Raw genomic sequence first — 27277 nt, forward strand, 5'->3', positions numbered from 1 at the left:
TTTCCCCCTTTTATGTGTCATTGTTTTCTTGTTAGTGCTGTTCTCAGTTTTGCCCTCATTTCCTTACAAAGGAAACAATGAAGATCAAACTGTGAAAGATCATAAAGAAAGCCAGTTAAAGCGCTGAATGTATTGTGCAATTGCAAAGCAATGTCTGAATATGTCTCAATATCACAGCATCCTCGCATAATTTTAGGTGCAATTCCAAACTCATGATGTCTCGGTTGTGAATAATACTTCCCTGAATGTCTACGGAGCACTTAAGGCAGTCGTTTCTTCCCAGAGTGATAAATATGTGCTGTTTAGTTTGCCCTTTGTATTGCTTATACTGTGTAAGAAATGTTCTACTGTGATAAATGAACTACTCTTACCGCGATTCTCTTTCTCTCTACCACTTCTCAAAGTGTGCATGTTAGAGGAATGTGGGAGCAAAGGTGAGGTTAATTACATTTGTATCCTTCTGTTATTTAGTATTATCCAAAATGATTGACAGCCTCCGAGTTGGTAGTCCATTTGCACTTGACTTTATTCAGCGATGTGACATTTCTGACACTGCTGACCCCCCCCCACACACACTTTCTCTTCATTTCTCATTCTATCACGTTCCCTCTCTCCCTCACACATTTACACACAAACACACACCACTCTCTTACAGTTCAACCTTTTCATTTTGACAGAACGACACTCCGCGGTGTGGCCTTTAGCGGACTCTGCTGTAAGACCGTGATAGCCCTGTGGTTTGAGCTCTACGAGAGTGAGATCATAATCACTTCGCTGTCTCCGGGATGGTCTCCGTTGTGCTTTTTAACGTACTCTCCTTTGCTCAGGTTTTCTATAATTAGACTGACGCTGTGAAGGAGGCATACCTTGTGCTGTTTCCAATCTAAATCCCTGTCATATTTCACTCCCCAGAAACTGGCCACAGCTGCTGAGAACTTCCAGATGGCGCATGAGTGGAAAGACGAGTTTGAGGTAACGGAGGGATACAAATACAGACACACACTCTTACAGGAACACCTGCATAGGTGTATGCATCACATATGTGTAAATTCTATGTGTGGGTAAAACACAAAGAGACACATTAAAGTTCATGCACTTAGTCTGGATTCACTGTCCTCAAATTCCTTTTATTGTCTGAACAGGTTTTAATCTGTTTGCGTCTGTGTGTCGTTAGCAGTGATTACAGCTCCATTACTAAATCGGTTTATTGCACATTATACACTGTGCTATGACGCATTATGCCCCTCATTTCAGATGACAGGTACTTTGCTTTCCAAGAACCACAGTGGCACGCAATTATAACGCAGAGTAAAGCGGTGGTCAGGAAAAAATACTTGTCACACAGACAGTTACAGATGTGTCTAAGCTGTGAATTACCTTATTGCTTTCTCAATGGCAGGAAAATGCTTCCCTGGAGCTTTGCAAATGGCTTTAGGCACACAGACACAGACACAGATGTAAAAAGAGGAACAGTGCACACTCAGCTTAACTCATACAGTATTCATTTGATTGGTAGCACAGACACAGTCTTCATTAACATAAAACTGGATAATTTTACTAATGGAGTTGCCTGCCAACAAAATAAAGAACTGTTTAGAGATAGATTAAGCATTTCATGATTGCATAAATGTTGCGGTTCTTTGTGCAACACCCCAAAGCAGCCACAAAGTGATATTTGTGCTTCTGTGTGACTTGTTTACAGGATGATGAAATCTCCTACTACAACGCAAAGGACAATGTGAGTGAGACTTTTTTTCCCCTTACGCCTATTTGCTTTCCTTCCAATTCAGCCCCTGTAACCACACAGGTCACACTCAGACAAGGGCCAGTAATATGGTTTTGCTACGCAGCACCCTCTCTCTTTTGTCCTCCCTTTCACCTCCTTATTGTCCCTCCTCTCCTCCATTTTCGTCCTCCTATTCACAACATTCCCATCTTATTTTTTCACCCTGGCTTTTTGTCATCGCCACAGCCTTTTACTGCAATCCCTCCCTCTTTTGCCTACTCTCCGGGCTTTTCTTCCCGTGTAGCTTCCTCTCTGTCATCCCTCCTCCCACCCTCTCTCAGGTGAAGAGGTTTCTGCCATGTTTCTCCTCTAATTGACAGATGAGATGTATGAGCTGGCTACACTGTTGCTTTATTAGGAAGCAACTGTTCGTGCCCCCCCCCTCTTCTCTTGCTTTTTCTCTCTCCCTCCACCTCGCTCACGCTCTACCCTGCATTCTTTCCTCCATATCTCATCATGCTTTTCTTCAGATATCCCACTGTCTGGACTGCTCTCATTGATGTAAATTGGGGAAGCTAAAAGTTATAAATCTCCACAAGGGGCAAAGACAATTTGGCTGTCTCCTGCTACTCCTCCCAAGTGAATATGATAAGAAGAAGAAAAAGCAAGATATCATTACAAATAAAGTCGATGATGCTATGTATTCTCAAACGAGCTGGGAGGCTGTGAAAAGCGCAGCGATGATAATGTCACGTGCCTTTAAATAAAAAAGTTTCTTGCTGTAACAAATTGACTGCAGAGGCTTTATATGATATTTAATAATCAACATTACTGTCTGCATCTCTTTTTTTCTCTCTCAGCTGGATGCAAATGAGACGGAGGGAAGAAAATACAGAATTCGACCAGACTTTAAAGAGGACCCGTCATTTAAACGTTTGACTGATCACAACCACACGGCTGTCCACATCCCCACTGACATCTATGATGGCTGTGAGTACACACACACCAACACACAAACCCAAGTGGTAGCCATGGATACAAGTGACACACCAACCCATTATGAAATGTTGTTTACAGATTTAGCCTTCAGCAAATTTGCCCATGGTTAAATGATGGCTTTAAGAAAAGAATGATACAGTATAATGGGATCGTGTCCTGTGGGCTGCTGTCTCTTGGCAAAGCCATGTGTCCTTGGGATGTATATGAATAGAGGGTCCTTTAAGTGAAGTGAATTAATGAAGGCTTTTTGGCCCGTCAAAACAAACCAATCAAGGTTTTGATAATGAGTCCTTTTAGTCAACCAGTCCATGTGTCCTGAGGCGATGAATTAATAGAATAATCATAAATTAAACAAAAGTTTAATAAATAAGTATTCTAGATTACTCTAATATATACTATACATATATTTTCTATCTAATCTGAGTTGTTCTGCATCATTCCAGAATGGAGGGTTTATTTTGACGTGTCTTTCTCTACAGTATGATAATTATGACTGGTATACTATGCAGGATTGTTGGTGACTATTTATAAACACATTCTCAAGCAAAAGTTAAAGTGAAATCTTATGTCAGATTCACTCAGGTTTGAAGTTGCGTCCATAGACTGTATATAGAGATGGACAATGCATCCCCACATAGCTAAAATATCCTGGATACAGCCGCTGCCATCTTGCACCGGTGATGTCATCTGGATCCGGAGTCTGCACTCGATCGCCGTGATGGTGGAGTTACCGCCAAAACACCCATTCGACCAGTTGTGAGCAGCCCCATTGAACAAGAGCGCGCAGATTGTCTGTCACAGCTGTCAATCATGGCGGAAAATCCCCTTTTTGGAGAATTGAATAACTCATTAAAACTAAACATATCGTAAAAAAAAATGATGATAATGGCAACCTTCTTCAGTAACAGAAACCATTAGGAAAAATGTATTTGGCATGTACTTTGTTTTATTTTGTCCCATTCACTTACATGGAGCGGCAGCCTTTATGGCCTAATCTGCAGACAGACACCAGGGGGCAATTGAGATTGAAATATTACACTTTGGGGGTGCTATCATGTTGTCCACCTTTATATATCGTCTCTGGTTGCGCTTCACATTGGCGTTTTTTCAGTGCTTGTGTCTCTTTGATGCCAGCTGCTTATGGTTTGGCACCTGGTTTCACTTGAGCGCTGTGGGGTTTCATGCCCATAAACATCCTGAGCACAGGAAATAAAAGGTCAATTAAAAAACACAGGCAGCGGTCGGAGTCACTACAGAAAAATTCCCCCCACGCTCTTATAGTGGGTCTCGTGTGGCGGCATAGCTCAGTATATCATAACAATCATTCAGTTTGTGTGTTTGTCCACATACTAAACTATAACTTTTTTTCAACTTTTTCTTTTTTTTATGATTATTTTTTGGGGCATTTTCCCTTTCATTTATAGGGTGGTTAAACAGAAAGACAAGAGATTAGGGGGAGAGAAGGGGATATAACATGCAGCAAAGCGTGCAAGCCGGACATGAACCTAGGCCTCTGCAACGGCCTTGGGCATGTTTGGTGCACACTTAACCTGACGAGCTTGGGACTGTCCTGATCTTTCAGCGCTTTTAATGTTCCCTTTGTGGACCCTTTTTTCTACTTTGTATACTACATTGTTCTTCAAAATGCTATACTATGACTGTTTTTGACATTTGGAATGATACATTTTTTGACCATTTTTTCCATATGCTATAGTATGGTGTTTTGCGACGTACTACAGTATGACTTTTTTCTACATTCTGCATTATAAACTTCTTCAAAAGGCTGTACCATAAATTTTATCAACATCTGGAACAATGGCATTCAATTTCAAGCATTTCTGTTTTGAGTATTAAAGGCACGAGATTACCTGTGGGTATGAAAGCTGTAAGCTCTCACTATATTCTTCAGCTGGCTGTAAGCACCTAATACCAGTAACACCATTGAAGAACAGCCAACTCACTGGCTGGCTTTTCATCTAGTTTTTTCAGTCATTCTTTAAAATGTCACCTGAGCACTTTTACAAGTTTCACATGTCCTTTATACATGTCTATATTGTTGTGATCAGATTATTGTGCTTTGTTACGATGCTTGAGTAAATGATAGTGCTAGGTACTGTAGATTAGTACATTAGTAGATTACTACTGAATAAAAAGAATGACCTACACCACAGTTCACTACATTTCTATGGGAAATAGTTCATTCTGATAGATATTTGTAACTGAAAGAATGAACTTGACCACCTGACAAAATGACCTATGCCTCCTTTAACTCAATCTATACAGGAAGTAGTACATTCTGATAGATATTTGTAGCTGACAGAATGACCTTTGACACCTATCAGAATAACTTACGCCGCCTATCTAATTTGCACAATTTTCTTGCAACAGATGACTGTGGAGAAAATACTTCTATCCTTGAATATAAAAATGAGTGCTTGAAAAAGTACTTGAAATGTATTGACTTTATCTTTGCAAACCCTCTCACTGACAACATATTTAAGTTAATTTCTGACAAAATAGGTAATCTTGCAATACAGTATCCACGCGCACTGACTGCAGCATTAATATTTTTATTACTTTTTAAAAAATTATTAAGATATAATAGAAATCACAGTCTTTTCCTAACCTTAACCAAAGTGCTCTTATTGCATAAAACTAAAACAGAAGTAAAAAAATGTCCTGCACTTTTTGCACTTGCTGTCCTCCCCAATCACCTCTTCTGAAACCCATGCGGTACATGAATGTTGTGTTTTATTACCTGAAAGAAACGTTGCCTTTAAACATATTCCGGACAGGGATTGCATTGCCACATCAACATAATTAAGAAGGCAGATTAGTAACATACAAATGTAACTTTCAGAGACAGGGTGTTTTTTTTTTTAGGAAAACCCTGCATAGTATATCTTAATGTATTTTTCAATTACTGCTTATACTTTATACTATGAAATCAGACAACTAATATTAATGCTGAAATAAATCAGCAGTCTTGCTCCATTAGCATTTTTACCTCTAAGAAAGGAGCATTTCACTGTACTGTTTTGAACTCTCAGCTGGTATCAGTTTGGTGGCCCTGTGTATGCTTCATGCTTTCAGCTGCATTTGAACTGTCTGGAAGTGCAGTTCATGTCCTGTGTAAAATTATTTAAGATTCTAATGAAACATATGTGCATCTGTTACAGAGTGCAGATTTGCCCTGTTTGTTAAAAAAGTACATTTCTGATCATTTCATCATCATGTGGTGACATTTACCTTGAGTGGCTCAGAGTAATTTGATTCTCCAGAGTCCCTGTGACATTAGCACAACTCAAGTTGAATGTCAATGACTTAAGGATGGTCTGTTGAATATCTTAACTGTGGTCTGAATTATGTATTATATTTGAACAACTTCCTTCTCTTCTATTTTTACATTTTCAGCACCTGGGTGGTGCTCTTATCATACTCTGACTAACAATGAGCAATAAAGCGCTCTGTGCCTTGCTCAAGGATCCTTCACCAGGACACATGGTTCATGAGGAGTTTGAAGTTGAATCCAATTAAAGGACAGTTTCTCTAACCACCAGGTTGCACTGTTGCTGCTTGGCTTGTGTATTTTTATCTGTGGCTGTGTGAGACTGTGTGTGTATGTTGAGATATTCTCAGTAATTAGTGTACCGTGGGATGTGTTGCGTCAGCAGTGACTTGGAGGGACAGCAGAATGGAGTGACTTCCTCAGCATGGCCCTCAGCCTGCTGGGGAACCGTCTGGCCCCAAGGTTACACACTTCACCTTTCCGCTGACCCCAAACACAGGGGCAGGGATGAGGGATAGGGATGGGCACACACTGTTGTCAGTGTCTGTTATTTGTAAAAGTGCAAGCCTGGCTTATTAACATGCTTTTGAAATTGTTGTGACTTTGTCGATTTTTTCCTGAGACATCTCTCTGGTCGTAATCTGGGCCGAGTGCCATGACTCCTCACGCTGCTTTTCTTTCAAGGATGCTGTTTATTGGTCGCCTGTAATGAGTATGCATAGATTCACTGAGCTGCTGGGACCTATCCAGAACTGAAGTCTGATTTTAGTGAGATGAAAGAAACTGAGTGTGTGTATGTGGGGACACAAAGCTTACGTAGTGGGAAACTGACTGAAAAGCCAGTTCCCACAAGTGTATTTTGAGACTGAGTCAAGATTTCAGGATTTAGGTTAGAACTAAGTTAGGCTAGAGTGAGAGTAAGGGGTAAGGGTTGGACATGTAGTGCTGATGAAAATGGGCTATGGAATAAATGTATTCAAAGAAGAATACCCACATGAATAGCAAGAAAAATGTGTGTGTCTGAGCGTACACACACTCATATGCTAGATCATATGTATTTTGTATGCCCAGAGAAAAAAGAGACAGAGGATTCATACGTTATTGAGGTTTCAACTCCAATTTGATCTCCACCCTATAAATGTTCCAGGAATAGCCTTTGCTCAGCTGGAGAAAATTGGATTTTCTGGGTAAAGTGGGAGGCAAGTTTATGAAATCGCCTTCTATAGGCAGCAGCAGGTCACGTGTGTGAGACAAGTGTATGATAGGAAGCAGGTGTTCAGATGACAGAAAGATCACAAAAGCCACTTCTGTTGGTCAAGTGAAGGATATGGTCCCAGTGTGTCAGTGAAGTAAAGAAAATGGTTGAATTTATTGGTGATGCTTATGGATACGAAAGCTGAAAATGTATGTATACAATATATATGAAACCTCTGGCCTAGTTAAAAAACATCATGTTGAAGATTAGTTTATATGACACCTTCAGGATAGCATGCTAGCTGGCAGATTTTCTCACTCAGAAGAAGAGAACAAAATAGCTGACAAGAAAGACATTGACACTCAAAGAGACAACAGACTGAGAGAGACAGAAATAGATACAAAGAGTATTGTCGGCATAACTGCTATTATATTTAGTCCTGTAATGCAGGGAGACCCCCAGATTCTCAGATTTGCTGAAAAAATATTCTTTTACCAAGCCAATAAAGACTGATATTCCCCACATATAGTATGTAGTATACAGAGTATGGGCCAACAGATTATCAGTTTGGTCAATTATTGGGGTTGCTATTTGGCATTTTGCCAATTATCTGTATCATCGTTTTATTTTAAGGATAACTGATGAAATGAATTAATTAAAAAAGTGCAGACAGTATCAGCATGGGAGGAACCTTTAATTTGTAAAACATCAGACATCTATTTTTATTTAATTATTTTCCCTTGACTTTATAAAAAAAAGAAGCTAGGAAATTGCTAAATGTGATAATGAAAGTTTCAGTGTTGATTACACATTTGCTGAAGGCTTTTAAATAAAGTTTTGTGCTGGAGTTAGTTAAATTACAAATTCCAAATATTGGCCCTTAAAAACCTTTATTGGTTGACCTCTAATACAGGGTTTCCCATATGTATTTCTGGCAGCCTACCACAATCAAAACATCTGCTGCCACATTTTGATTTTATATTTTGTAGCTGAACCATTGCAATTGGAATATATGTATGTATGTATGTGTGTATATATACACACACACACACACACACACACACACACACACACACACACATATATATATATATATATATATACACACTATCACATCACATATAGGCACCACTCCTCCTATTGTGACTTTCCCAAATTGTCTTACACTTTGATGTTGGTTGTGATTAAACAAACAAGATAAAACACTTAAATTGTGAGTTTAAGAGGTGATGTCAGGCAGATTTTGTTATGTATGGATGAAGCCACGCTTGCTGTTTCCAGTCTTTGTGCTAATCTAACAGCGCTGTCTCTAGATAGTGTACAGACAAAAGGGTGGTATCTAGCTTCTCATCTTACTCATGAAAAAAAGTAATTAAAGGTATTTCCCAAAATGTCACGATTCCTTTAAACATTGATGAAATTTTGGTGATCTAATAACCGACACTTTCTGCTGTGAAACTCACAGTCACGTCTGGAAGAAACACTCACTATCACTGTATCAGAGTTTGTTTTTCTTTAGTGGGCCGTTCTTTTCTCAACATAAAGTAATAATATGTGTATGGGGGATGGACTTACTTTTTAAAGCAGTGAAAAATAATGTACATTTTATGTTCAAAATAAACTATTCCATGTTATGTTAGTGAATTACATTGCACCACTGATAGTTGAGATGAAGTCATCATAGGGTGCAGATTTGGTGTGGCATCAAAGCCATGCTGAGTGCAGCCTGGGAATTCATTAGTGTCAGTGGCAATATGGGCGACTAGAGGATACTGTATCCCTTATGCAGCAGCAGTTTAGTTTATTAAATATTATGACTAACTCAGGAATACTTAAAGACCAAAGGAAACACTAAAGAGCAACATATTACAACAGGGTTAGATGCTTTTGGTTTGCTTTTTTTGCGATTTATTTTGGTTTGTTTGCACAAAGTGAATATCCCCTGTGTGCATCTAAATATCGTGTAAATATCTACGTGCTGATTTCTGCCGAAATGGCAAACAGATTTTTTGTCTTTTAATTGACAAAATTAACATGTGCAAAACGGCAACCCCAAGTTGAATTTTTTATTTTTTGTTTTTCACAATGAATGACTATTACTTGGAAAACATTGTATTTTATGTCTCCATCTGCTGGTGGGCTATCATGATAAGAGTATGCATAATATGATGTTAATTCCACTACATATCTATGAGCAGGCCTGTGTGTGGATCGTTATCAACCTGCTTGTCTGTTATCATCAATCTTCACTCAAAAATCATACTCACAATTTTGTCATCAATCAATGAATGAATCAGTCAGTCAGTCAGTCAGTCAGTCATACTGTCACACGAAATGATACAAGGTACAACTCAAGTGAAATGTGACCCCATTAACTCCTTTAACTTGTGCTCTGTAATTTAGTCCTTCTTCACGTATTTGTGCTACTTTATTATTGACTATGTGTCCGGATGACTGTGGTAATCCATCATTTCTGGTTGTGGTATGATTTTACTGTGCACCCATACTGATCTCAAAAAGATGGCTGCACGGGCCCTCCCCTGAGCATGCTGCTCTGCTACCACCTCTGAACAGCATATAGCAGTTTTCACAGCAGGACAGGGACAGCACCTCACACCCCCACTGTCACACCAGTCCTTATTTATAGTAAAGGACATGTCTCTTCTTCTGCTCTGTCAGATCGGCATGTAGAAAAAGAGGCTCCTGATGCTGTCAAGGATTTTGCCTAGTTCGGGTGAATCAAAGGATATTGCAGTTCCTGATATCAGTCGGAAATTGATGCGACACAGAGGTCGTCCAGTTTATTTCTAACGCCTGTGCAATGGCTAGCAGGATACTAGTTAAGCTGGAGCCCATCTTCCCTACGTTTTCTCCATGTTCACTGATGTTTACATTCGAATACCTTGGCCTAGTTAGCTAGCAGGCGCAGGAGAGGAGAATTTATTGGCTCGATGAATGACTCGCAGCTACAAGGCACCATCGTCCAAAGCCAATCACAAAAAGCACCACCAAGACTTTCCTAAATTTACCACAAATTTAAGCTGACAGAGAGGCGACTGGAAACGCCCATGCCAAGGGCTGTGGTATTATTAGTTTGAATGCTTCCAGTCACGGTTTTTGGGGGTTGAGATTTCTTGAAACTGGTTTTCCAACAGCCTTTACTATTTCAGTTTACAGTGAATTTCAACACTAGCAGCATGTTAAGTGGCAGAATGGTAACACACTTTGTGGGAACAGCAGGGATGGGGGTTCAAGTCCCGATTTCTGTTGTGTGACACCTTTAGACGTTCAAATTTTTCAAGCAGTTCATTCTGCATTTCTGCATTTCCAGCAATATTTAGAAAAGCACTTCAGCTGTCAGCATTCACATGGCATTTTCTGCAGGAAATGCATTTTCTCGTTTTTGTTTGCGTCCCTTTCCCTTAAAAATTCTATCCTTAATGAGGGAAAGACATTACTGAACACACACACCACATGCTCTCTCTCTCTCTATCTCTTGCTCTCTCTCTCTCTCTCTCTTTCTCTCTCTAATAAAAAAACATGCACTCCTGGCAACCGAGGCTTCATTAACTCTCCCCTCTAGAGGCATGCATGCAAATGAACAGTGTTTGCTTTGCACATCAATGAGCGACGTCACACTCAATACAGGATACCAATCTAACTTGTACACATGCACACATGCGCACATACATGTATAGATGTACAGAGCCATATAAAAGCACATATACATGCACTATATTAGGTTAGAGAGAGAGACCAAAGGGAGTGAAAGAGGGGGAAAAAAAGAGCAGTCAAGAGATAGACAGTGCAAACATAGAGTTGGGGCACCATGTGCTGTGTCTCCATCCATCATAGTGAGTGCTATGTGGCTCTGAGCTGTCTAGGTCCTGTGTCATTACATCCATAATGCCTGTTGCCTCTCACAGCACACACTATCAATCACACGCATGCACACATACAACCACACACAAGCCGGTTATCACGTGTTTCAGGTAAAATTAAACAAAACTCACTGCAAACCCATTCCTTAGTATCTGTTACTAAATACCAGCACTGGCTTGGTGTGCTCGCCTAATATTTGCTCATGCGTCCTGCTGAGCGAGTGGGCAGGCACAGAGCAGGCCTGTGTGTGAATCTTAATGAATGTGTTAATCTCTGGGATGCCCATGTGTTCGACAGTCTACAGTGATGTGCTCACCTGCACTGCTTGTATGTCCTCTGAACATTATTGTAGAAGACACACACAAATAAGCACATGACTGCAGTAATATATACATTTTTTTGCAAGTATGTCTGTTTTTCTTTCATGTGTTGTCTTTTGAAATATATTTCTAGCCACCATTGTGCTGAATGAGCTGAACTGGTCGGAGGCACTGGAGGACGTGTTTAGAAAGAACAGAGAGGATGACCCGACCCTTCTCTGGCAGGTGTTTGGCAGCGCTACGGGGCTGGCTCGCTACTACCCAGGTAAAAACAACAAACAAAATGCCTGGCATTTAACACAGAGGAAAACCCCTGGTGGATTATTTGGCCTCCTAAATTATCTGTGTATCTGCACATATGACACTGATGCTGCGGTGCACTCATCGGTCGATTATTATTTGGTTGACCTACAGTAAGGTGCAGCATGTGGCTTTTCATCCAAACTACAAATAGCAGAGGAATATATTCATGAGGTAGCTTTGTTCACACATCACTGACCAAATAAGCTAAATAAATAAGATCCATTGCTCAACTTGCATTGATTTTATATGTGGTGCCATAGATGGTGTCATACTATCTTTAACTGAATTAGTCTATTGCTGCTCGCTATTGTGAGTGTTTTCTGTGCCAAGCTATTTCTATTCATGAGATTCATCATAGACACTATGTAGCTTTATAGGAAAAGTTTATGGCTAATATTCATGAATTTCCATTGGCCTTGAATTTATTCCTCTTTGTTTCTTTTTTTTTTACCTCTTAGCATGCAGGATAGGCAGTCACACACTCATACAGGCTTGTTTTCATAGTGCTTCTCACTAATAGCATACAGATAGAAAGCAGCTGATTATTGTCAAAGCAAGTGAATTCAGTGCTCCACGCTTTGCATCTCAGATGAATATTTTATATCATTTTCCTGCTGTTTACCTCTTTGTGAAAAATGAGCATAAAACATGATATTATGTAGATTGTGGATACAATTCAGGATTCTTTCCAACAAGCCAACTGTCATGGCACAAATGAAAGCTTTTTTATAGCCTCTCAAAATGACTGACAGACACGAGACACTGCTGGGCTGAATATTACACCGCATATTGCCAGATATTCGCAGATTAACACTTGAGTCTGACAGTAGGAAGTGACAGAAATAGATCCAAAATGTGAATTAGTGTTTTATTCCCTTTAATTATGAAAAAACATTAATCATCTTATATCTAATCATCTCTGAAAGCTTCTCCGTGGATGGATGCTCGCAAGACCCCCAGTAAAATTGATCTGTATGACGTCCGCAGGAGGCCATGGTAAGAAAACTGAACTACAAGTAGCACAACTTTTAAAGGGCCTGTGTGTACATTTTAGGGGGATAATGGGCAAAAATTGAGTATGATATAAAAAGTATGTTTTCTTGATTTCATAATTACCTGAAAATAAGAATAGTGAAATTCGCCATGTTGCATCGCTATGTTTCTTTCTTTGCACCACCATTGTTAGCAGCCCTTCTGTGGCGAGTGGCACTGATTGAAAAAAACAATTTCTAATTTTTTTTTTTAATATAAAACTGATATATTTTCTGTTTATACCACTTTAAATCACAGTGTACATTTGTTTTGGAGAGAAGAAATATTCTACATATAGTTCAGCTGCTGGTAAAAACCTCCTGAATGTGTGGCTCTAAAGTAATCAGTGAGAGTAGGTGATGGCACATATGCAGATCCTCGGGTAGCGGCCCATCTCGGACGAGCCGAACAATGTTTGAGAAACACTGATTTGTAACTGCTTTATTCAGTGGTTTTACCTGTATTAATTACCTGGTCCATTTGTTTGGAGACAAAGAGACATCTCAGGTAAAAACCTCCTGAAGTGTGAACACTGATGGTATTCTATCTAGGTTAACTTTCATCTGAGTACCTGCTGTCCTCACTACTAGATGTCACTAAATCCCCCTAAATCTTACACACTGCTCCTCTAATCAATATTAGTCAAAATTCAAGCTTAAAATGTCTGATTGTATATTTTCAGGTCTTTATGCAATGTTTTGTCTGATTGTTTGGAAAAAAGTGAAGAAATTAGTGTGGCTATTACTTACAGTTAGTGAGGGTTTGGGTGATCATAACATGTTATTGTCTGCTTTCAGTGGGATTGCATTGTGATGATATAACACTGTGTACTTGCTTTACAAATTGCTTTTGTTTAATTAGTAACAGATCAAAGTGCATTATAATTAGGGCTGTCAGTGTTAATGTGTTAATTGTGATGCGATTAAGGTCCGTAATTAATGCGTTAATTATTTTGAATCGAAGCCGACTTCTCCACCTTTACTAGGCTATGTTCAAAAGTGACAGTGATGACACCTTCAAAAGACCTACAAATTTAGTGATACCGACCATGTCATGCTAGATTCTCAGTAAGTGGGGAGAATAATGCTCCCAAGTTAGGCCAAATTTTGGCATGGAAAAAAGGCAAGATCTTTTTAATGTCCCTTGACCTGTGGCCTCATGATATCTGAATGAAAATGGGCTCTATGGGTACCCATGTAGTTTTTTTGCTGTCATTTCACTCCTTTTTAAAACAGTCTGTTAAGAATTGCTTTACTTTGTATATATGGACGTCATGACTGTTTAAAAATGCAAAATAATGTAATTGAAAACGTGTGATTATAAAATTGCAATTAATCATGATTAACTATTGAAATTCATGATTAATTGGGATTTTAACAAATGAATCGTTTGACAGCCCTAATTGTAATAATTGTTAAATTGGTTTTAAAACTCTTAAAAAATGTATAAGTTGACCTGAGTTGAGAGTTTTCTGTGATAAAATGTATATAAATATATTAGATATCATAGTATGTATTGATATCTGAAAAGTTTTCTTGTTAACATTGTTATATATTTTAACAATATTCCCCAACCCCAAATATGTAACACTCATGAGTCAAAGTTTATTAAATTCTGTTCAAAGTAAATTAATATAGATAATACATCATTGGCTTTTAACATATTTTCAGCAGTGCAATGTTGGTGTGTGTGTGTGTGTGTGTGTGTATGTCTCCGTCTCAGACTAACTTTTCTCTCATTTACTGAAATCCATCTAGGTACATTCAAGGAGCTGCCTCGCCCAAAGATATGCTAATCCTCGTGGATGCGTGAGTTACTTAATAACCTCATTGATCCATAACCTCCTCATATCAGTCATGATTTCCCCTGATTACAATGCATGCCTTCCTAGATTTGCCACATAATGTAATGCATTTCCCAAGGCAGATGCATTTCTAATTATATTGAGTCAAATCTCTCTAAGAACTGAGCAGACAGATTGCAGTGAGAAGCCGTCAGGTATTTTCTTGTTGTTGTGTTGCAGAAGTGGGAGTGTGTCTGGCTTGACTCTTAAACTGATCAGGACCTCCGTCAGTGAGATGCTGGAGACTCTGTCTGATGACGACTACGTCAATGTGGTTTATGTGAGTATTATCAAACCCGTCACTTGCTGAGCGCTGGGTGGTCTGTTTGTGTGAGGCGACAGGGAGCGTGTCGCACGCTGAGAAAAGGGGCAGAGTGACAGGAATGGGCCAATGTACATTTGAATGGAGAGATTGTGCACTTGCCCACACATACACAACACATACACACACACACAAGAGAGAGACAGACAGATGGATGACAAGTAATGAAATATGGATTTCTCTCAGGTCTGGCCACCCTGAAACAGACCTTTAATGAAATACCCACTGCTCTATTTGGTGTACAGGATTAAAACTCTGCACTACATGCCCCTGTCCCACCTCTTTAGCCGTGTGTGTGTGTGTGTGTGTGTGTGTGTGTGTGTGTGTGTGTGTGTGTGTGTGTGTGTGTGTGTGTGTGTGTGTGTGTGTGTGTGTGTGTGTGTGTGTGTGTGTGTGTGTGTGTGTGTGTGTGTGTGTGTTTGTGCGCGCGCATTCCCACTTCTCCTAAAGGAATTAAAGCTGCACCTCTGACAGGAGTGAACCCTAGGAAACACTCATTCATCACCCTCTTGATCTCCACATCACTCTCTCCTTTCGTCATAGAGTCATGCAATTCCTCTCAGCATTTCGCCATACACCTCCATTCATCTCTTTGTGTCAGTGATCTCCCTTGTACATCGTACGTTCCTCCTTTTCTATATATACAATATTGCAACTTTCCTCCTCTCACTGCCTCCACTTTCTTTCCCTTCATTTTTACTTTTCTCGCCCACCAATCATTTCTATAGCTCTCCCTCTCCACCTTTTTCATTCTCCGACCATCTATTCCCGGCCTTTCCACGGTTGTGATTACACTCCCAAAGAGCCAATCAGAAGGCTGTGCGATGCTTAGATGGGTGCCTTTGGAGGTGTTTATTGAGATGGGTCTTTATAGAGATTGGAGCTGTCTTCTTTATCCTTGCACAAAGACAGCCATTCAGACTCTGTTTCCTCTCTCCGGGGACCCTTTGTCTTGGACACAATGTATTCTGTTTCACGGTGGACTTGTGATTCTGCAAAGATGTGCAATTATCGGAATCTGTCGGGGAGCTCAGTGTGTGCGTATTTGGGTGTCTGCGTGTGTCTAAGAAAGTGAGACAGAATGAGAGAGATTAGTTCAAAGAGTAAAGTCCAACTCACTTTTGACTTGGAACTTTTGTTTTCAATTGTTTTCTTGCTGTCCTCTAAAACTGCGTCACACCCGCTGCTGTTAGTGGCCACAGAGAGATGCAAGGCATTCATGGATGTTTTAATTTGCATTTTCTTACAATTTGGGTCTTATACAGTACATGTAGCTTTGGCCAATGTTTCTTATGGTTACAGCGACACTGACCTTACCAAAATAATTTCTGAATTCTGACATATATGGTAAAAGTGGGTGGAGCTGTGGAGGAGCGAGGGGTGGAGCCGACTGACAGACTGTAGTGAGTGACGCCTCACATTTTGAAGCAGGTATAGATGCTGTATAAATACTGTGAAAGTATCAAAACACTCAATCCACAGAGAATTGCACACAATCCGTATTTAGAAACTGTGCCTTTAAAAGAGCCGTCAGGTCTTCTCTAAAGTTGTGATGTCACAGCTGTACTATATAAAGATAGAAAGTGTCGCTGCAGTACCATTATGGTTATTTCCTGGTTGCAGCGTTAGTGCAGAGACTACCAGAGCGTGGATGTGGAGGCTTCGAAACCCTGACCAATCAGAGCAGACTGGTTTATTTTTTAAGGGAGGTGGAGCATTTCAGACAAAGGTAGAATACATGTATATACAGACAGACAGTTTGAAAAAAAAATGACCATAATATGGGACCTTTAATTAAATGTAAACAGGTGAGTCATAAATAAATTAAGCCTCGCACAGTTGTCATGAATGTGGAAATTAGCTATAAAGACCAAAGCTGTTTTTGTATCACGCTGTAAACATGTTTATTTCTGCTGTAAAGTTGAGCATTTCAACATGGAGGTCTGTGGCGATTGACTGGCCCGTGGAGCTGGCCTCAAGAGGCCATTCAAGGATTCGCTTTAGCTTCATTTTTCAGCTGTGGAGGTTGCTACTTGGTTACCACACTTTCAAATCCTATAGGATCCTATATGAATAGGAAGCATTACCAGGGTTACAAAAACAAGACAACAATAAGTTACAATAAAGCAGAATCATCCCTTAATTGCTTTGCTAAAACTCATTATTCCTTCTCTCTGACACCCCCTCTCTCTGTTTCTTTCTGTCAATGACTCCCTTATTCATATCCCCACCCACACACAGGCACAACGCCCTGTGTCTGGTACTGAGGGTGTTGTAACCTGACACTAAATCATTAATCTCTGATATTATCTATAAATCCCTCCTCATTAACAGTAGCCAAGGGACTAAGTTGGCATTTGGTCATGGAAGATGCTCACACACTTCCTCAGCAGCTGCGGTAGGTCAGAAGAATGCTGATGGCTCTTCCTCTCCGATCATTCTTTCCCTCTCTTCCCTCATCCTCTCTTTTTTCCCCGCTTATGTTCTCGCTTTCCCTCATCCTCCCGCCTCACAGAGCCTCCATCACTTTCATCCGGCCTGTTCAGCCGTGTTAGCCGGTGTCAGCGATGTTAGCCAGCGTCAGTCCAGTGGGCAAGCCAGAGTACCAAACCAGAGTAGCAGAGTGTCCAGCGGGATTAGGGCTTGAAAATTAGCTTTGTCTCTTGTGTCATCGCTAATCCATTCCCAAGGCCTGAACCATCACACACACACACACACACACAAGCTGTTGTAATAGGATCACAGGGGAACAGTGGAATTTGTAGGAGATTGTGTTCGAATTTGTGTGCAAGGCCAATAACACTATCTTACAAAGCAAGAATGAGTCTTTTCAGTAATCACACAAAAGGTCTTTTCTACATTTTTCTTGACATAATTTGCCTTACTACAGAAAAAGTATCTTTCTAATCAGAATATGACTGATGTGCCACATACAATAGCCTATGTGAGCTCGTTATTTCCTATAGGAGATACACCGTCTCATTTTCATGCTTTTAAATCCTGTATTCACACCCTCCCCTTGTCTCTTTTTATGTCCTCCTCCTGTCACTTCCTGCTCCTCACCCTCCCACATTCCCATCTCACCTTCCTCACTTCTGCTTTTAATAGATTATGTGATAAAAGATCCCTGTCTGCTCCACAGGGGCAATTATGTGAACTTGCATTGTGTTTGTGTGCGCGTGTGCGAGTCTGCGCGTGTTTATGTGCTGTCGCCTTGATTCAGTCTTTTTGTCAAACCGTAGCCGTTGTGATATTGCCTCTCAGTCCAATGGAGATGTGGATGTCTGTTATTGTCAATCTAAGAGGAACTTCAAGGCTATCAGGCTCATTCGGAAACACACTCGTACACCCACACACCCATACGGTCAGAGCTCTTTTTGCCTTCTTGCTTGTCTGTGTAGATCAGTGTTTTCAGCCTCCCTATTGGCCATCTCACAGAGACACATTGATTAGTTAAGATCGATGAGGTGCAGTATTGTTTTAGAAGAGTTCTGCAACACAATAGATGTGCTTGGTTTACTACGCTGCTGTCCCGTGTCCTTCATATACCGCTCTTATGTATTCCATTATATAATTTATTCCGTCATCTGTACTTATTGTCATTGTGAGCTCTTTGAATCTGTCCTTTCTGTTCCCTTGTGGACAATCTGTTCAGTTAGTTAACAATGAAAATATGGACAATCAGCTAGACTTGGAGCACAGCTCAGTGCAGAAGGAGGCAGACTTATGGTTAATATTAGGTGGAGTGTGTGTGCATATGTGTGCTCTGGGGTGTAAATGAGAAGGTCTCACCTTAAGAAAAAAAAAGATGGTGTTGCTGCCTAACCTCGTTCTTATGTAGCAGAATCTTGTTTCCATGGGTACCAAATCTTTGAGCTCCGAGGATGTGAAGCAATTAGTGGGGCTTGATGAATGTGTCTGTTTACCACTGCCTAATAACAGCCAAGGCCAGGTGGGAGTGTTTGTGTGTGTGTGTGTGTGTGTGTTGCATTTGTATCATTTATTACATTATGCACACATGTTGTAGTTGTATGAATAATTTGTAGGTCGTAACTCCTCGTCTCTCGTCTCCCAGTTTAACACCAGAGTGAAGAAGACGGCGTGTTTCGACCATCTGGTTCAAGCCAACGTGAGGAACAAGAAGCTGCTGAAAGATGCTGTTCAGAACATCACAGCCAAAGGGATTACAAACTACACAAAAGGCTTTGAGTTTGCTTTTGAGCAGCTCTCTGCGGTAAAGTTTTCTAGTTATATTTTTCTTATAAAAAAACAACAACAAAAAAACTCATTACTTACTTAAGTGTAACCAAAAGCACAAAAAGGAATGATTTGAATGAAGGTTACCTGTGATGCCTCCATATTTTCAGCAGCGGCGGAGCATTGTCTTTCACTGCCATCTGCTGGATGAAAGTGTTACCTCGACAACCTCAATGAGAGAAATATTAGATTGTTAAAGTTAGATGAAATGACAGTGGGAGCATTATCCTCACGTGGAGTTATTTCACAGTGCTGGTTTTGTCTCTTGTGTATTAACTCTGAATGTCTTACATATTTGTGATTTGCATTCTCTGTCTTATCTGTCTGTGCTTTGTAAGCACCTGCTGTGGAAAAGAGTTTCCTCTTAGAGGACAAATAAAGTATCTATATATCTACTGTAGGTCTAAGGCCTTAGCAGTTTCTAAAAGCTGCAGTATTCATAACACTCCACAGTTTGTTTTGGACTGAACAAACAAGGGTGACGCTAGAGAAAAGACTGTTGGCTCAGCCAAATCAAAAGGTTGTATCCCTCAGGAGCATGAATGTTTCTGAGATAGAGATACAAGATCTGGAGGTCAGCAAACATAATTAGCGTTATCCTCTGAAGACCAGGATATTTACAGCAGAATATTACTCTGTATCATTATTTTTTTTAGATACATTGGGTGTTCATTAAGTGGAGTTTTGACTTAAATATGACAACAGAACAAATCCTGGCCAGCTCCTTAACCAAACCCTGCCCCTACCTGGGTAAAAATTAATGGTTAATGAGAAAATCCTCATGTTTTTCTTTGACTAGACGAATGTGAGCAGAGCAAACTGCAACAAAATCATCATGCTGTTTACTGATGGAGGAGAGGAGAGAGCTCAGGCCATACTGGAAAAATACAATGCTGACAAAAAGGTAAGTTGATGACGTGCCCGCACGCACGCACACACGCACGCACACACACACACACACACACACACACACACACACACATACACTTACACACACAAGGACTGGGGCGTATGATATTGTAGTGTGAATTGTTTGCTTTTATCTGTGTGGCATTGCAGTTTTTATTAGACTCAGCTTTTTGGAGCTCCCTTTGGGTCGAAACTTCCGTGTGCACATCCTCCCTACCCAAAAGTTTATGCAGAAGGCAGATGAGGGTTTTTTTTTCATATTGTGTGAGGAAAAAAAACAACTTACATGCACACACACCAACGCACATGAACATCCACAAATGTGCTCATGGTTAAGGATATGAGCAGGCTGCGCACTCACTTCAACATCACAGTGAAAACAGCACAAATAGCGGATGAATTTTTTAGACTGAAAATGTATTCCATATTTTGCTTGTGGCTGTTTGAATATTAATTTCTCGTTGATCCTTAATATTATGAAAGCATAATAAAATGTTAAAACGTGCTTGAATAATGACTTTAAGAGAACTGCTTTTTGATTTTTTATTTGAACACGTAATGAATCTAATACATAGAAATGAATTGCCTGTTGAACATTTTAATGACATTGTATTAGGTATAAAATATTAAAATATGATACATTAAAAAACAACATGTCAGTTATTCTACCAGAATTGTAAAGAATATATATTTTTAACCTTGTAAGAGCTTATGTCGTGATAAATACTGTTGAACTTTCTCTTGTGTTCCAGGTGAGGATCTTCACTTTCTCAGTCGGACAGCACAACTATGATAAAGGACCCATTCAGTGGATGGCCTGTTCCAACAAAGGTACGGCACTTATCATGCGACACATCAGTGATGTGAGTATTGTTATCATATTGTTACAATCCCGGTGTTAGTTTAAGTTGTACTGAACAGTAGACTGGATTTTGGCAGTGATTTGAAACACATTTAATGCTTTAGTTCAACCTACTCAGGTTGTCCAAGGGTGGTTTAAAGCAATATGTAATGTAATTTTACAGCAGACAGGGTGATTAAGTGATAATGAACATCATTTCAGAAATAGAGGAGCTGCCTCAGGCAATGCAACTGGATAGAAATGTTTCATTTGGGAAATGGTAAATAATCCCATCACACATGCACACGAAAAAAGTCTGGATGTTGATTTACTTTGTTACACTACGCTAAGCAAAGAGCCATGGTACACTGGACTGCACTGTAGTGTTGCAGGCTGTTTTCATTGCTTATTTTTTGGGGGTGGTTGTTATATACAGTTGTTGTCTATTTCCTTCCATGTTGCTATGTTATTATTGTGTGACTGGGCATTGAATGAAAAGTTCAGTTCAAAATCAATCATACATTATTTTCCTCTTACCTATAGTGCTATTTATTAATCTCAATTTTTTTGGTGTGAGTTTCAGTGGTGGAGTATTCGGCTGTAGAGATGTCTGCCTTCTCTCCAATATAATAGAACTAGATGGCACTCTGCTCCTGGTGCTCAAAGCACCAAAAATAAATAAATTTGAAAAACCCAACAGTAATGTCTCTTTCCAGACATTATGACCTGGTTACTCAGTATAATCAAAAGCCCTTGTTGTGAGCAGTTTCATATAGGGACTATTTTCTTTCTACTGAGCTGCACTCGACAGCCATATCAAAATGCAGATGGAAGCGCACATCTACTGCTTGCTCACCTAGCCACACTGAATTTGCTAAGGTTACAGCTCCGCCGAGAAGGATGCCATTAATGTTTACGTCTCGTGCTGTCATAAGCACAAGCCTCTCGTCCATGAGTAGATTCACGTTTCCTTCTTCACAGTGATACGGTTAGCAGGTGTAGTTTGGCAAAAAGAAAATAGTTCCTACATAAAACTGCTCCCAACAAGGTCTGTGTATAAGCTTTAATAACTGGGTCATGATTTCTAGAAAAAGACATTGCTGTTGAGTTTTTCAGATATATATATTATTTGGCACTTTGAGCACCACAAGCCGAGTGCCATCTAGTTCCATTATATTATAAAGTAGGCAGACATTGCCATAGCTGATATCTCCAACACTCACACCAAAACAATCTAGATTGATAAATGGCACTACAGATAAGAGGAAAAATGTATGTTTGAGTTAAGGGTGAAGTGTCTTTTTAAGGCTTTGGTTATATTATTGTGTCTCGTCATTGATCCAGGTTACTTCTATGAGATTCCTTCCATTGGAGCCATCAGAATAAACACACAGGTTAGAGAATCATGTACATTTCTTACATTCATTAAAGTACCTAAAAAATGAATTAAGCCTCAATCTTGATAAAATTGTTTGTCCAATTTAGGAGTACCTGGATGTCCTGGGAAGGCCAATGGTTCTTGCAGACAAGCAGGCCAAACAAGTCCAGTGGACTAATGTATATCTTGATGCCCTGGTATGTCATTTTTTTGTTCTGAAGTACTGTCTCTGCCGTTTCTAACATGATAAGATTCCTGAATTTAATTGCTTGAATCACCCATCAGGAGCTGGGTCTGGTCATCACTGGAACACTACCTGTATTCAATAAAACCAAGACCAAAGATGACAGGAATGGCGAGGTGTGGTAAATAAATGATGAGTGGAGTCAGCAGTAGTGTGACCTGATGAGTAGAGTTATCCTTTTCTCATCCTTTTTTCTCTCTTTCTGTCTCTCAGCACCAGAATCAGTTGATTCTTGGCGTAATGGGGATTGACGTGTCTCTGGATGACATCAAGAAGCTCACACCGCGCTTCACAGTGAGTTTAACACCCATATGTGATCATATGCACGCAGACAAACACATTTATCAAAGCAGCTCTTGTGACTCACGTGGTTGTTTGCAGTTTTCCCTCTGGTGCAATTAGTAAGTGATGGGATTCTATTAGATGTGTTGTTCTTTTCTAACCTCTTCATTAAATCCTTTGCAAATAAAAATGTCCTTGTCGTTAATTACAGCCCCTTTGTTGCATGTTGTACTTGTTTTTTGGGACCACTGAGGCTCTTCCTTTACACACTTTTCAACATCACCAGCTGTTTGGCTTCTTCACTGTACATGTACTGACATCAGTATATTTTCAATTTATTCTTCAGATTGGTCCAAATGGATACTACTTTGCCATTGATCCCAATGGATATGTCCTGCTACACCCCAATCTCCAGCCAAAGGTACGACATCTGGCCCTAAGCGTCGCTTCATGTGGCTCAGCAGGTCCATGTCTTGAAGCTTCACATTATATTCTGACTCTCCTACATGGTCACACAATAACTGCATGCGCTCGTGAATGATTCCCAGGCTAGCAGATGGTGCAGGTTCATCTCAAACTTTATCCGTGTGCCGTCACCTCATCAGTCTTCATAAAGGGAACTCATTCTCTGGTTAGAGTATGACTTGATATCATCACTCCTCAGATGTCGGCTAGAAGGTCACTCATTACCATGTGAGATGAAATAGATACATAGACTTGGCAGTGAACGGGCATATATGTTTAAGAATGAAGGATGAAATGAAGCTCTGTGGCCTATAGTAGAGATAATGTGTGAGGGTGGTACATCCCAGAATATAATTTAATTTGCTTCACAATGGGAATATCATGCTAATGCCGTTTTTGTTTTTCATTTATGTAAATTACATTTTGTAACAGAAGAAGATAGATAGATAGATAGATAGATAGATAGATAGATAGATAGATATTTTGAACACGTAAAACAAACAAACAACCACACAGAATCTTGCTTTATGCCAACTAAATTCACCAAACAATTTTGAGTATGTTTACAATAAGACTTAAAATTAAAACATGATGGAAATATCCAACAGTTCCACCAGAAGTTCAAGTGGCAAATGTCACTCACCATATCAGTTTTAAGCTGCATGACTTAACCTGCCAAAGGCCTGTAGACTTACAAGCCCTCACAAAAATGCAACAGGACTTTTAGCCACTGGCAGGTATTAAGATGCAACCTGGTAAAAATTAGTCATGACCCCACAAGGAGTTCCCACCCACCATCGTAAGCCCGAGGCAAGCACGTTCTGACAGGCTGCACGGTGGCCATGTGCTGCCAGGACTGAGTTCTGTGTTTGGGGTCATGATGTTCAGAGTGGCCCCTTCCTGCATCTGGAACAGTGGAACCTTGGAAAGACACTCGCATCGATCCTGTCCAAAAATTCACATTTCTTCACAACGTAAGCCTTTAATACAGACATTTATGGATGCAGAAATTAAGAATTTGAAGAATTTAAAGAAATACTATGCTGGATGTGTCACTACACAGCATTCAAACTTGGCCTCTCCTCTGTATGCTACTATTGCAGGAGCGCTACATTTGTTGTAATCAGGGTTCTTGCACATCCTTAAAAAGTCTTAAGAGTTATTGAATCCATTAATCTAAGTATAAGGCCTTAATTGGCGTTAAAATATTGTAAATAAATCTTTTAAAAGTAAGATTTTTTTATGTTTCAATATTTATTTTAAAAATAAAATAAAATTCTCCTGTTTTTTCCCTTCAACATTTACTATTGTAAAATTATCTTGAATTTTATTCCAAGTGGCAATAAAGAAGTCTTAAAAGGTCTTAAATCCCATTTGACCCAAGCGGTAGGAACCTTTGTTTAGATGAACAAGCTGATACTTCAGCAAAACCGACCTGTCCAACCGACAACGGCCACCGCTGTGTCGCACCTCATCCCCACTCATAGCCTTTATATGTGGGACACCCGCACTACCAGGTGAGCTAGTGGGTGTCCCAAAGCAGCATCATTTTGAAATGAGCTCTGTTCACTTGCCGTTTGTCCTCGTTATATTTGAGTCTTTCGGTGCTACAATTTTAGTGGTTTCCTCTCTAATAGGAGCTGCTTATGGTCTAGCACCTAGTCGCTACCTTTTCCATAAAGTCCCGACCTCACCTGCGTGCTGCTATTGAAAGGGGCAGTATACTTTTAATTCTAAATTTAAAAGATGTTATTGGCAGGGTAATATCAAGTGCAATAGGAAAACAGGCGTTATTTCTATAGAGTAGGAGTAAAACAGGGAAAGCAAGAAGGCGATGGCGTTGCTAAGTCGTTTATGGTAACTAGGCGTTCAGGATATTTATCAGTGTCTACATGTTTATGTTCCTCTGGTATTCCCCTTTCATGCAGTGATAAGAAATGTTGCAGAGCTGTTTATTCTTTCTCTATCTCTCTCTGGAATTAAGGGGATTTTCCTCTTGTTTTTTGTCCCCTCACAATTTTTTCACACAGACTGGAACGCTTAACTCTGGTCAAAGCTGTGCATATGTTTGTGTCTGTATGTGTGTGTAGAAATACCTGCTGAGTTGCAGCTGGGAGTGACTCAATGTATGTATTTTAAAACAGTATTTTTTCCTTTTTTTTGGTTTGCTTTAGTTCAAAAACCCAACCCCCCACACTTCTAAAACAACAAAATGCATCACCGTGCATCTTTTTATAACTTTCCTAGGAAAGGATTCGTAACAGAAAGCTCAGGCTCAATAATAAGTATGCTGTCACTTTTCATGAGGTGAGACAAAGTAGAAGTACTTTAGATAACAGAAGTAGTTCTTAGAGGTAGCGGTGTAGAGTTTTATGTATTGTCATCCCATAGATAGAATTTTCAGTTGGTGCAGTAGCAGTCATCGCCATGACTTATTTACAACCTAAAGTGTAAATTCCCTAAAGCTGAAGTGATTGTATATCTCTCTGTGGCTTTTGTCATGAAAATCATTTCACATGTGAAAGTGTGTTTTTTGTAATTGTGTACATGCATTTGTGTGAGCACAAATCCTTTTGATTTGTCTGTCACCTCCAAAGCCTAAATGAGGGGATAAAGTCATTCTTAATGGTCTAGCATTGGATGATTTGGCATTACATAACTAGGAATAGTTAAGCTAATACAAAGGCTTTGACTAATCTAAAAAAAAATACTTGTTTTGAGCTGTAGTTGTGCAGAAAATGACTTTTTGGGGGACAAATCAACAATTCCACAAAAGTTGTTCATTAGCGTTGTTGACTATTTTAGCTTAGCATTCGCCTCGATTTTTCTGCAAACCCATTCCTTGTTGCACTTTAAATTTTAGAAGTGCAATTTGCATATGTGGGTATTACTGAAAATACAGTGGGAAGAGGATGGTATTGATATCACTGATAATGTGAATCAGGTCAAGCGGTGCCCACTGAGAGCAAACTTACTGTTATAATACACAAAGGCATCATTAGAATTATCTTGATTTAGTGTAGCATTCAAGCAATACAGCATTTTTATTACTTTTTATCCATTCAACTCTGTACTATGTACTCTGTACTCTGTACTCTGTGTGTGTGTGTGTGTGTGTGTTTGTGTGTGCATGCGTGTGTGCGTGTGAGGCTTAGAGGGCTGCCTGTCAATCACTCATGTCTTATTGAATCAGCCAAATGGGAGAATGTGTGAATACAGATTATGACCTTCGGCCCTTTGAACATTTCCCACTGTCTGACTTTGCAGTGGATCTTTCTGTATTTGATTATGTTGGTGCATATTTCATATTCATCACTCAATTCTCGCAAGATGCAGCAGCGTTTTTATTTTGATCCGACACCCGAGCTCACCTCAACAAATCTCTTGCTGACACTAACAGTATTCTCGCTTTCTTTTATTCTCTTCTAATCTCATTGCTCTTCTTTTCTCACTCCTTATTTCTCATTTGATCTTTTCCACTTTACTGTTCACACCATCCAGTGTTCCCGTTTTTGCTCTTTTCATATTCTCTCCTGTCTTTCTTGTGTATGTTTGATGTTTCATTCTGTATGGCCCAGTGTTGTACCTCTTGATCTTTTATTCTTTCTTTTCTCATTTTCATGTTGAGATGCTTCATCTTCATCATCTTCCTTTGCTGCTTCATTTCATTTAACTTACCATCAAATGTAAGAAACTCAACTCCTGCTTTTTAATTATTTTGTCCGTGTACTGATTCACACTTTATATACTAGAAGTTTATTTAAGAATTGCAGCTTTGTTGTGACAAAAGCAAAGTTTTACTTCCTGTTCTCTCCCTGACTTTAAATTTGAAGCACATAGTTAGTTACTTTTTGGACTTAACACTTGCATATGTCAACATAAAAACTAGAAACTTTGTAGAAAACACAAGTGTGCTCTCACTGCATCACCCCACATTTTAAGTCACAGAGTGAACAAACGCTGCGGAGGACAGACTAGTATCAGATTCCA

General features: G+C 39.7%; 1 protein-coding gene across 6 annotated transcripts in view; it reads left to right on the plus strand.

Moving 5' to 3' along the window:
• Window positions 1-27277, plus strand: part of cacna2d1 (calcium voltage-gated channel auxiliary subunit alpha2delta 1) — a 77233-nt gene that overhangs the window by 24990 nt on the left and 24966 nt on the right. For 3 of the 6 annotated variants that reach the window (XM_088079871.1, XM_088079869.1, XM_088079870.1), the window contains exons 4-19: window positions 913-972; window positions 1703-1738; window positions 2587-2716; window positions 11545-11676; window positions 12641-12710; window positions 14504-14554; window positions 14770-14869; window positions 18987-19145; window positions 19968-20072; window positions 20830-20908; window positions 22263-22312; window positions 22404-22493; window positions 22582-22656; window positions 22754-22834; window positions 23169-23243; window positions 25535-25594. In XM_088079871.1, coding sequence (XP_087935997.1) covers window positions 913-972; window positions 1703-1738; window positions 2587-2716; window positions 11545-11676; window positions 12641-12710; window positions 14504-14554; window positions 14770-14869; window positions 18987-19145; window positions 19968-20072; window positions 20830-20908; window positions 22263-22312; window positions 22404-22493; window positions 22582-22656; window positions 22754-22834; window positions 23169-23243; window positions 25535-25594 — 1353 coding nt within the window. The remainder of the gene's footprint in view (window positions 1-912; window positions 973-1702; window positions 1739-2586; window positions 2717-11544; window positions 11677-12640; window positions 12711-14503; window positions 14555-14769; window positions 14870-18986; window positions 19146-19967; window positions 20073-20829; window positions 20909-22262; window positions 22313-22403; window positions 22494-22581; window positions 22657-22753; window positions 22835-23168; window positions 23244-25534; window positions 25595-27277) is intronic. The other 3 variants (XM_088079873.1, XM_042496300.2, XM_088079872.1) reach the window with 1 other exon arrangement.

The sequence above is a fragment of the Plectropomus leopardus genome, chromosome 7 (genome assembly GCF_026936395.1).
Source record: "Plectropomus leopardus strain MGB_pleo_1.0 chromosome 7, ASM2693639v1, whole genome shotgun sequence".
NCBI classification, from domain to species: Eukaryota; Metazoa; Chordata; class Actinopteri; order Perciformes; family Serranidae; genus Plectropomus; species Plectropomus leopardus.